At 37.3% G+C, this 12,534-nt stretch overlaps 2 protein-coding genes across 2 annotated transcripts; one reads left to right on the forward strand and one right to left on the reverse strand.

The window, feature by feature from the left end:
• Positions 1-4,679: 4,679 nt before the first annotated feature.
• Positions 4,680-5,625, forward strand: LOC118482691. Its single transcript, XM_035978299.1, has 2 exons — positions 4,680-4,838; positions 4,918-5,625. Exons 1-2 carry the CDS (start codon positions 4,680-4,682, stop codon positions 5,623-5,625), a joined length of 867 nt encoding a protein of 288 aa, XP_035834192.1.
• Positions 5,626-11,100: 5,475 nt separating this feature from the next.
• On the reverse strand, positions 11,101-11,748 carry LOC110881348. The gene is made up of 2 exons (XM_022129633.1): positions 11,617-11,748; positions 11,101-11,556 (listed from the first exon to the last, which is right to left on the reverse strand). The coding sequence occupies exons 1-2, from the start codon at positions 11,746-11,748 to the stop codon at positions 11,101-11,103; spliced, it is 588 nt and encodes a 195-aa protein (XP_021985325.1).
• Between the last annotated feature and the right edge of the window lie 786 nt (positions 11,749-12,534).

Raw genomic sequence — 12,534 nt, forward strand, 5'->3', positions numbered from 1 at the left:
GCCCATAACACGAAGTATTCTATTCACCCTGGTGCCGACAAGATGTACCACGATATGCGTACATCCTATTGGTGGCCTGGAATGAAGAAGGATATAGCCACCTTCGTCTCAAAATGTCTCACATGTTCCAAAGTGAAAGCTGAACATCAACGTCCCTCTGGCTTACTCAAACAACCAAAGATTCCTACCTGGAAATGGGAGAGCATTGCCATGGATTTTATCACTAAACTTCCTCGCACTACAGCTGGGCATGACAGCATTTGGGTAATCGTTGATCGATTGACCAAGTCAGCTCACTTCCTCCCTATTCGTGAAGACTTCAAAGTCGAGAAATTGGCTAAGGTCTACATGAAGGAGATAATCTGCCGTCATGGTATTCCCATCGACATCATTTCTGATCGTGATGCTCGCTTTACGTCTTGTCTCTGGCAAACTTTTCAATCTGCTATGGGTACTAAACTCAACCTTAGCACTGCCTTCCATCCTCAGACTGACGGTCAAACCGAGCGTACTATCCAAACCTTAGAGGATATGCTTCGTTCATGCGTAATAGATTTTGGTGGCAACTGGGATTCACACTTGCCCTTGGTCGAATTCTCGTACAATAACAGTTATCACGCGAGTATTCAAATGGCACCTTTCGAAGCATTGTATGGTCGCAAGTGCCGTTCGCCTATTTGTTGGCACGAGATTGGTCAAGCCCAAATCACCGGTCCCGAGCTTATACAAGAGACGACGGACAAGATTTTACAGGTTCGAGATAACTTATTGAAAGCCAGGAGCCGACAAAAGAGTTACGCTGACAAAGGACGCAAACCTATGGAATTCGAGACGAGTGACTTCGTGCTTCTCAAGGTATCCCCTTGGAAGGGCGTGATTCGATTTGGCAAGAAAGGGAAACTCGCACCTCGCTACGTCGGTCCTTTCAAAATCCTCGAGAGGATCGGCGAGGTTGCGTATAGACTGGACCTGCCCGAAGAACTCAGCAATGTACACCCTGTCTTCCACGTGTCCAACTTAAAGAAATGTCTAGCTGATGAAGGACTTCACGTTCCTCTCAAAGACTTGCAAGTCAACGAAACGCTCCACTTTGTGGAAAAACCGGTCGAAATCATGGACCAAGGAACCAAGCAATTAAGGCGCAGTCGAATTCCTATCGTCAAGGTTCGATGGGAAGGAAAGCGTGGCGCTGAATTTACTTGAGAGCTTGAAAGTGAAATGAAGTCGAAGTATCCTCATCTTTTCCCCGAGTCTTCCTAAATTTCGGGATGAAATTTTCTAAAGGAGGGGAGACTGTAACGCCCGGCTCTTTTGTACTTTCCACTTATGGAAAGCTTTGTTCGTATTTCTATTTTTGGAAACCTTGTATTCTTGTAATCGCTCCTTTCATTGTAATCATTATCAAACCGAGACTTGGATCATTAATGAAACTCGTATTCTGATACAAATATGTTATACCCACTTTTTATATGCTCAAACATTCACTTTTATGGAACGATTGATACTTATTCGTGATCCTTGGAAACTATGTACTAAACTTGTAAATACATGAAACTCGTGCATTAAACGTATTTTGAACGTAAACAATACTTGATTATGAAACTTATACGCTTAATTATACTTCGGTTAGGATTATCGTGCTTGATTACATCTTATACTATGCTTTTATGTCAAAACAAGTCCCTAAACTCTCAAGTTTGCACCTAAAAGCATCAAACTCAAAACTTCAGGGGCTAAATTGTAACAAAACGAAAGTCTGGAGATCAAGGGCGCCGCGTGACGCGAGGCTCCTTGGCGTCACGCGAGCCCCCTGTTTCGGCAGACTTGTGCTTCTTGAGCTGTTGTGCACGAAATCCAATCTTCTAATCTCACCCAATCACCTTTAATCCACCTCTAATCACCTCCAATCACCTTCTAACTCCCTAATTATAAATACCCACCTTCTCCAACCCATTTGACACTTTCACAACTCTCTAATCTTCACTAAAACACTCTCAAATCTGCAGAAAATCTGAGTTTGGACAGCTTCTTGTATCTTTACTAAAGTGAGTGTAACTCACTCATTTCTTAACCAAATCACTTGGTTCTTCTTCCTAATGCTTCATTATGTCCTTAGGTTTGAATCCTTGGTTTTTCCTTGGAAGAATCATGCTTGGATTTGCCTTAAAATGGACCAAAACTTTCTGTTTTATATTTTATTTTTGAACAACTTGTTATTCCTTATCAAACTTGAGTTTACTCATCTCATTCCTATGTCCTAATGCTTACAACACTTTTGTGGTTGGTTAGGCTTAAAAACAAGGTTGAGACACTTAAAAATCAGAGGATTAAACCTCATAAACTTGGTGCTTTATTTAGGGTTTTAACCCACAAATCATGTCAAACTTAAGCTTTGATACATGAGTGATTATGGAACAACTTGGGTTGTTCCAAACATAAAATCCTCACATGGTTTGATGATTTCTAATAGTTAGTTTACTTAATGTACTTATTATAACCTTAGTTCATGACCCTCCTTGGTTGTTTTTACATCAAGTGTAGTGGTGAACATCAAAGGGGTACCTAAATGGGAGCTTGTCTTCCTACCCCATACGTGACATCTATGACCCATCTTGAGGTACCTAAATGAAGAATAAATCTTCTACCTCTTACTTGAATACTTAAAATATATATATCCTACAAGTTAAATAATATATATGTACATACACATCTTTGATAATCATCTAAGGACCTAAAACCTTGTCATGATTCTTATGAGTGTTCAACTCATGAAATCACTAAGACCCTTGTGGTTACCAAGTGTCATGCAAGTGTTGAAGGGAAGATGAATACTTTGATATTATATTCTATTACATTTTCATGTTACTTAAATTCCGAATCTTCCGAATCCCCCAAACTCATACACTTTGTTTCTTTGTGTAGAGGAACAAGGTGCTCCAACTAGCTAAACCACCAACTTACTCTCGGACCTCAAGCTAAAGACTTGCAAACCGTGAGTATACTCGTATTTCCCCCTTTTTACTTTTACCACTTTTGGGGTGTAACATGTTTACCTATTGAAAACTTACACATGAACACTTTGTTAAACACATGAACGTTTCTATAACATGCTTGTATACGTGATGGCTTGATACTTTAAACTTGGGTTATTCTTATGTGTTGAACTTATCATTAACTTCGTACGAGCCAAACCTTGACATATGTAGCGCTATAGGATTAACGACCCGCCCGTAAACTTGAGGTTATGTCTTGAGCATATTGCGTTTTCTTGGTTTGATATGTTAGACACATGCCATATTTAATGTTTATCTTGAATCATATGCTTGCCATGAGGAATTGTTCACACTTTTTATCTTATGCTATGTACGTACCAAACTTGTATACTCGCCTTTGCTTTTGCATTGAATTGTATTTTTAAACATGTTACAGGTTGATGATGATGAAATGAAAACGGATAGCAAAGATGCCTAGATACTCACTTAGACGTTTAGGTTTAAAGTGTTGCATCAATTTTGTTTATGTTATGTTGAACAATGTTGTTATTTGCCTTTCTTGTAATGTTTTGACAATTTATTTTGGAAATGAAATTTGGATTATTAAATTATTGTCACAAATAGCGTTATGATGTCTCGAGCAATCTTCACACTTCGTCTCATCCCGATGTTTCCGCCATTGGTTGGGGTGTGACAACATATGTGCTAGTAAGTAGCTTACAGAACCTTAATCTATTGGATAATCTTGATGGGTTTACATTTGGGCCAGCACTGTTTTTGTTTAATGGGTCAATTAATAATGGGTCATAACCCAATAGGTCTTGCATGTGTTTTGTTTTGAGTTCAAGAGTCATGCACGTGAGTGAAGTTTAAATAAGTATTTAATTAGGTAGTTTGTTTTTAGCTGGTCTTTTGTTTTGTCCGGGTATTAGGGAGAGTCTAGTGGTAGACTTTGATTGAGTCACTTAGTGTACGTTGCAATTGTTGGCTATTTAAAGGCCTTTTGTTTATTGAATAAGATGTCAGCTTTTCACTTTACTTTCTCTTCTATAAACTTCTTATAATATTCCTTCAACTTCAAATAAGTTCAGTGATTTCTTGAGTGTTTTAATTCAATTTAATCCAACATTTGGTATCAGAGCTTCGGCTCATACCAGGGATCGAGAAGGGTTCTTCGTGAACCGTAGAGAGAGAGAGTGAACAAGGCATTGTGTGAGCCGTGTTCATGTGAAGAAGAAGACACCAAATCTGTGTGGAGGTGTTTGGCTGTGTGCTTCAACGAGTTGAATAGAATAGATCTGTGTGATCTTGGAGGATTCTGTGTGAATCGGGAAAAATAGATCTGTGTGATCTTGGGGAATTCGTGTGAATCAAGAACAGTAGATCTGTGTGATCGGAAGTTTCAACTTGCTGTGTGTGGGTTGTGTGTTTAGGGAAGAAAAAAAAAGGAGAGATCTGTGTGATCAAAGAGAAGGAAAATTCTTTGTGAATTAAAAGAAGTTGGAGGTTGTGGTGTGATTAAAAGAAGATAACCTAGAAGAAAAGGAATTTGAGGGGTGTTTGTCTTTTGTGGTTAAAAAGTCAAACAAACTTGTGGTGGTGAACTACTGTACGAGAGAAAAACAAAATAAAGAAACATTATTTGTTTTATTCTGTCTCTTTATTTCTCAGGTTTGATCATTAAAAATGTCGGATGAGAAAACAAGTGGAGGCAATGCGATGGTACCCGTAAGTAGCCAAGGTAGCAGTAGCAGATCGTTGCAATGTCCGAAATTGACGGACACAAATTGCACTTCATGGGCGATTTTGGTGGAAACAATCCTACGGGCGAACGGTCTTTGGGAGGTGATAGATCCGGTCACTGGTCACTGGAGCTACTGTGGAAGACAAGAAAAATTACACAACTAAAGCCATAATTTTTCAGTCTTTACCGGAGGATGTTTTGCTTCTGGTCGCAAAACACAAGTATGCAAAGGACGTGTGGGATTCAATCAAGGTTCGTTATCTAGGGGCTGATAGAGTTCAGAAAGCTTGGCTATCAATTTTAAGAAGCGATTTGGAAAAGCTGAAAATGAAGGAGAGTGAGACACTAGACGAGTATGCGGGAAAGATAAGCGGGATTGAAGCGAAGTTCAAGAACTTAGGATCGACTCTTGAAGACGCAACTATGGTAAGAAAGTTGTTAAATTCCGTTCCTAAGAAATATATGCAGATCGTGGCGTCTATTGAGCAGTACTCGGATGTTGACACGATGCCGTTTGAAGAGGCGGTCGGGCGATTGAAGACGTACGAAGAAAGGCTTAAATCCCAGGATGACGAAGAAAATGATCAAGGCCAATTATTGCTTACAAAGGAAGATTGGGAGGAAAGAACTAGGCGGGGTGATTTTGATCAACACGGACAAGGACGTGGTCGTGGTCAAGGTAGAGGTCGCGGTTATGGTAGGGGTCGAGGTGGTCGGTTCCAAAGCATTGAAGACCGAAAGGATCAAGGTTGGTATAGAGACAAGCGAAATATCAAATGCTATAATTGTCAAGAATACGGGCATTATGCGAGTGAGTGTCCTAAGAAGGAAACAAAAGAAGAAGAGGCGAATTTGATTCGAGACGATGATGAACCGACATTGCTTTGAAGAAACGGATGGACATCAAGATTATGGGGGTGATTGTTGGATAATCTTGATGGGTTTACATTTGGGCCAGCATTGTTTTTGTTTAATGGGTCAATTAATAATGGGTCATAACCCAATAGGTCTTGCATGTGTTTTGTTTTGAGTTCAAGAGTCATGCACGGGAGTGAAGTTTGAATAAGTATTTAATTAGGTAGTTTGTTTTTAGCTGGTCTTTTGTTTTGTCCGGGTATTAGGGAGAGTGTTGGTGCATATTCGGTGACAACAGCTTAATAGTTTGATTATTTAGTCTTTGGATATTTTGTAATGGGCTTAGCTTATTGGTTAATGAGTTATTATTGTAATGGGCTTGGAAAATGGCCTAGTCTATGTAGGAAGCCCAGTTCACAGACATGTGGTATATAAACATGTTTTTGTGATTAGGGTTTGATTGGTTAGAGAGTTTTAGAGAGAGAAAACGTAGAGAGAGAGTGAAAAACGTTTTTGAGTAAGGCAATATAACAGAGATAGGCTGTGAGGTTGTGAAGGTCTTGAATTGGTTGTAAACTGCAAGTTGGATAATCAATAGAAGACCTGTTTGATTGTGAATTCAGTTTTCTACTCGTTTCTGTAACAAATCTGATCTAGAGGATTCCGCACTCTAGGTTAGATATACAATTCTGTGAAGATCCATACACATCAAGGGGACCTACAGAGAGTCTAGTGGTAGACTTTGATTGAGTCACTTAGTGTACGTTGCAATTGTTGGCTATTTAAAGGCCTTTTGTTTATTGAATAAGATGTCAGCTTTTCACTTTACTTTCTCTTCTATAAACTTCTTATAATATTCCTTCAACTTCAAATAAGTTCAGTGATTTCTTGAGTGTTTTAATTCAGTTTAATCCAACATAATCTCAATAAGCTCTTCCCTGGTCAGTGTCGTGGTTCCTTCCATAGTTGGCCCTGTCAATAATAGCCAAAAGCAGGTAACGACGGAGTATTTACACACCGTAAGTTTTTTTTCGGTTTTTAGGATCTGTGTTTTGTTATGTTCATGTAATCATGTGTCAATTTTTGGGATTCCTTAACTTTTTGGATGTTTTTTTTTTTTGGTTTCGTAAGCGCTGTGAATATTGAAGTTGTGAATATTGAAGCTGGTGTTTGATGAAATGGGGTTGTATTTGTGGTTTGTATTTGTTGAAAAATGGGGTTTAGGTTAAGGGTTTGTGATGATTTTTCAGGGGTAATAAAGATGTTTTTTGAAAGATCTGTTAAATGTTTTGAATACCCCATTTTCAAAATTGTTTGATATAAAAACATATATACTCTTTTTGGAAATTATGAATTTGTAGGGGGGAAGTGTGTTAAAAAAATTATGAATCCCAATTTTACAGCAATGTAAATGATGACTGTCGTCAGAGTCAATCAAAAACCTAATTAAACTACGTAGATAGCGTAAGTAGGGTATCGTATCCACGGGGAATATGTGGTTAGTGTTTAACTAGAGAATTATTATTAAAGAAAAGCAACTCTCACCCAGAATCCCGATTGCAAGTTTAACAAAAAAACTCGTTTACAGATTCATAACACCACATAGACATGGCCTCGGAATTAATGAATTTGATTAATTATTAGGGATAGTTTTTAAGATTCACTATACAACCTAATAATCCGTTTATTTATATCAACTACCCACAATTTACCAACCCACTAACGATGCAAGTATATCGCTAATATGCTTGATAAACGAAAAATAATTCAAATATAAAAAACGTTTACCAAGAATTCAACACAAGTGGTCAAGCTTTACCAGTTAAAAAGAATCCGTGAACAAAGTTTAATGAAAAACAAAGTACTTGTTCATCTGGGCAGAAGCCACAAGCAAAAAGATAAAGGTAACGTCCTCCAAGTTTCAGATTCTAGGTTCACACCCAACTCAATTTAATCATTAATTGGACACCACATAGACATGGTGCTGAAAAGTCGGTTAATTTAAGTGGTAATAAAAAATAGGTCTTTGTCATCAGATCTTTTACAGTTCAATTACCCTATTTACTAGTGTGAGTCAACCTACTCTATGTCACCCAACGAGCTACAAAGTTTTGTCATCAACCGAGCAAGTTGTAAAGTAAGAACTCAAAACACATAAAAATAGTTCAAAGAAACCAACATATCAAATTGTGGGGTTGTTTGGCTAAGCTTATTTTAGTGACTTATTTACTTATTTACTTTTTGAAAAGTTAAAAGGTGTTTGGGTTAGCTTATTATGTGAGAGGAATAAGTAAATAAGTCATTCCATTATGACTTATTTGTTTTTCAAATAAGCAAATAAGTAAATAAGTCATTCCAATAAGCTTAGCCAAACAGCCCCTGTTTAACAACGTTGTCAATGTCAAAAACAAATCCAATCATAAATAAAATTAAGAAAAGTATCAAACCCTATCAACCGTACGCTTGGAGAAAGCCACCTAATCGATCATGCCTTGAACCGTGTACAACCGCCCGAAGGCGGCTGCCCTTCTCCGTGCGTCCCTTTTGCCTTCCCCTTCAGCCGTCTGCCAAAAGATCTCTCCCAAATTCCCCTCTCGCTTGCTGCCTTTTTTTTTCTTTTTAATCCCCCGCCAACAGACTTTGAGATGATGTTAATCTAATGGCCCAAGTAAATCTCTTTGTTGGCCCAAATTAACTAAAACCCTTTTGATTTCTTTTTTTTTTTTTTTCAAAATCACGTGCACACTATATGATTGCAATTATCCATCACCAATAATTCTCGAGTTATATTTGGCTAGCCATTTCAATCATCCCATTATTCCATTTCAATTTTGCATTGAGGGTTTATAACCTGGTAACACATATGTGACCATCAACATAATGTAAACAATATATCCATGTTAGTAATTATAACTCTCAAACTAAAAGGATTGATGATATTAATAACAAATAAACATCAATTTGACATCTGTTTGTTCATCTCAATTTTAACTCAAATGCCCCGATTTAGCCCCACCGCATGTTCAACGTGTAAAGTATAAAAACAAATCAACGCAACGTCTTTTATGCTAATATCAATGCATTTTTATAATAATTAATATTCAATAACGTCTACTCAAAATGCACTGATCAGTAAACCATTGGTTAAAGCGTTTCTTAATTGTAAATGTTCAAATTTTCGCGCATGGTGTCGAATGTAAATGCTTTTTTTGCACACAGAAAGAAAATGCGTTTTTACGCCCCTCATCACACATAAATCTATTTTTTCACAAGTTTGAAAAAAAATTATTTTACACACGTTTGTAAAATGTTTTTACGTGCGGGCATTGAATGTAAAATATTTTTTTTTACGTCGGTGGAGAATGTAAACACTTTGTTTTACATACGTTTCATGTTTGTAAATTTTTAATTTTCATATACGTTTGTGAATTTTATTTTTACATAGTTTTGAAAAATGTTTTTAAGTATGTTTTTCGAATGTAAAAAAATTTTGCGCATGGTGTTGAATGCAAAGAATACCTTTTTTTACATGCGCTAAAAAAGTGTTTTTACGCCCTGATTGCCGGCCTAGGCTCCTCTAAACGGCACATGTAAATCTTTCTTTACAAACGTTTGTAAAAAATGTTTTTTACATGCGTTTGTAACATGTTTTTACGTAAGAGTGTTGAAGGTTATTATTTTTTTTTTTGCGTACAGTAGAAAATGTAAACACTTTGTTTTACATACGTTAACAAATGTATTCACGTTTATAAATTTTTAGTTTTTACATACGTTTAAAAAATACTTTTACGTATGTTTGTCGAATGTAAAAAAAAAAACGTTTGCGCACGGTCGAATTAGCATTTTTTATATACGGTAAAATAATGCTTTTTAGGCCCTTGATCGCCGGCCCGAACTCCTCTAAACGTCACACATAAATGTATTTTTACACACGTTTGTAAAAAAATATTTATCTTACATGTGTTTGTAAAATGTTTTTACGTGTGGGTGGCGAATGTAAAAATTTTGTTGCGTACGGTGGAGAATGTAAATGCTATGTTTTACATACGTTAAAAAGTGTTTTCACGTTTGTGGAATGTAAACGTTCATTTTTTCCGTTGATTTTCACAGGTGTTGGGGCGTTTATCTTCAAAAGACGAGGTTAACGAACAAGAAATGAAGACGAGTTGGATGCATTCATTTTTTGGGACATTTTTTGGTGATTTATGTCGATGTAAATTTGTAAATTTGATGCCAAGTGGAAATTCAGGGACTATTTTGTTGTATAAAATTCAAATTTGCATTAAAAAGTCTATTTACATGTATGAAAATATTTTTTAGAGGATATGTAAATTTGTAGATTTGAATGATGTTGGTTAGGGTTCAAAACAATTTTGTGGGTTTCATTTGATGGGCTAGCCTGACAAACATAATTCTTACAAAAAAAAAAAAAGTATAGTGTGTAAAAAAGTCATATTTATATTTGTCCTTTTATGTACTTGTAATGGTTTTTTATTAAAAAGTAATGGTCCCCACATGTCATAATCCAAATCAAATCTCAGCCATACATCCTATCTTGATCAAAGGATGAGATTAGTTTCGTTGGTTCTCTCAACAATGCATAGTTCTCATTTTACTCAATCCCTATATAAACAAGACATTGTAACCTTTTCTAATGTTTAATTTCAGTAACATATCCGGAATCAACTTCAAACTTGAGGTGCCTAATCCTTTGCCTTTTGCACTAATGTAATTTTTGTTTCCGATTCGAAAACAACAATCTTGACTTATCCCTAAAGAGCTCACAGACATATGTGCAAGGTTGGTCAACGGAAGCCTTGCTTCTTATTCTTGTTGTTGATCCTTGCATAGCCTTTCCACTGGCCGCAACTGTCATCATTTGTTTCAATTTACAATGTCTTCAAGGACGTTTTCTTTATAGATGATGGATAGGTTTGAAGTGAAGGCTATCATTTTGTTGTCAACTGAATTTGATCTATATCCAGCCTACTTGTTTCTTTTCTATTGTAGAAACCCAACTTCTATTATTCTGTCTTGGATCATAAGCCTTTTTTTCTTGTGACTATAGAACATTTAAAAGCCCGACCAAGATTATACTGTTGGTTTCAGACCCCTTGAATTTACACACACTAACCACACTAAAGAAACACACACAAATCTTTACGTAATATATGAAAAGAATAACGCAGAGAAGTAGAAAAGGAAATGTAGAAAAGCTGATATATTTTATTTATCAAGGAGAGACTTTATATAGCCGAGTACATCACGTGGGGACCAATAAAAAAACCATAAAATACTCATTCTACCTAAGGAACAGTTGAAAGCTACGACCATCACCAACGTTCACTTTTCAACTTGACTTTCCTTCTAAATCGGTCAAAGACTTCTACCCACTATTCTTTATCCAACAACTAAATAAAACAACTAAAATACTTATTAATAAAACTAATAAAACCAAAATTCAAGATTAAAACCCAACATTCTCCCCTTTAATCTTGACTCGTTTCCTCAAAGCAATGTCGGTTCTTCCTCCTCGATCAAATTTGCTTCTTTCTCTTCATCCTTCCATTTAGTGCACTCGTAACCAAAATTCCCAAATGGTCCACAATTGAAACACCGAAACCTGCATTTATCACCACCTCGACTCGTACCTCTTCCTCGACCTCTTTCACCTCTACCGTAGCCTCTTCCGCGGCCTCTTCCTCGTCCGCTACTTTCTCCATACTTTTGTTCGGCCATCAAAAGTTGGCCTTGCTCTTCCTCCTTTTCACCAAGGCCTTTTTGTCTTTCTTCACATGCCTTAAGCCTTCCAACTACTTCATCAAAGAGCATTGAGTCCAAATCAAAACATTGCTCAATTGAAGTTACAATTTGAAGATAGGACTTTGGCATTGCATCCAGTAGCCTTCTCACAATTTCTTCTTCTTCTTCTTCTTCTTCAACTTCGTACCCGAGACCCCTCAACTATGAAACCAATCCGCTCACCATAGAAGCACCCCCATCAACGAGTTCTTCTTCCTTTACCCACAAACCCTCAAGCTCTCTTCTCAATGTTGCAATTCGAGCCGCCCTCACTCGATCTACGCCCGAGTATCGTGTTTTTAAGCCATCCCACACTTTCTTTGGGTCCGTGTAACTCGACATTTGCAACACCATCTCCTCCGGTATAGCTTGAAATAGGAAGGCGAGCGCTTGTTTGATTTCTTCGAGTCTGGGTCTACACCTAATGCCCTCGGGTCGATCGTCTCCAAAAGACCATGTGCACCCAAAATAGAGTTAACCTTGATAGCCCATACCGGATAATTGGTTGAGGTCAAAGTCGGAACTTGGTAAGACATCGAACCTGCTTCTTTTGCTTGTATCATCGTCATTCTTCACTTTCTTTTTCTCGTTTGAATCGACTGTTTGAATCGACTGACCTTTCTTTTTTTCTTTGTCGATTTCTTCTTTCTTTCTCGGTCTCTTTCTTACTGATGTTTCTTCCTGAGTTGCACCTACGCTTTTTTTCTTTCTCTTTCTCACGGCACCTAACTTTCTTCTTTCTCACGCAGGTTACAACTATCTTTCTTCTTTCTTTGCTGACCTAAATCAGCTTCTTTCTTTCTTTCTTGCGAGAATCTTACATAAACTCGCTTATCTTTCTGTTGCTATCCTCCAAGGATCGAGCCCTATGGGCTCTGATTTCAGACCCCTTGAATTTACACACACTAACCACACTAAAGAAACACACACAAATCTTTACGTAATATTAAGGGTATGTTTGGCAAAAGTAGCTGGTGGCTGGTAGCTAAAAGCTGGAAGCTGGTAGCTGGTGACTGGAAGCTGGTAGCTGTAGCTGTTAGCTAGTAGCTGTAGCTTTTTAGATATATTTGGTGTTTGGTAGAGTAGCTGGAGCTATTAATAAAATGTATAAAATTACCAAAATGGACATAACTAAAAATT

Source organism: Helianthus annuus, chromosome 10 (assembly GCF_002127325.2).
Source record: "Helianthus annuus cultivar XRQ/B chromosome 10, HanXRQr2.0-SUNRISE, whole genome shotgun sequence".
In the NCBI taxonomy this organism is placed as follows: Eukaryota; Viridiplantae; Streptophyta; class Magnoliopsida; order Asterales; family Asteraceae; genus Helianthus; species Helianthus annuus.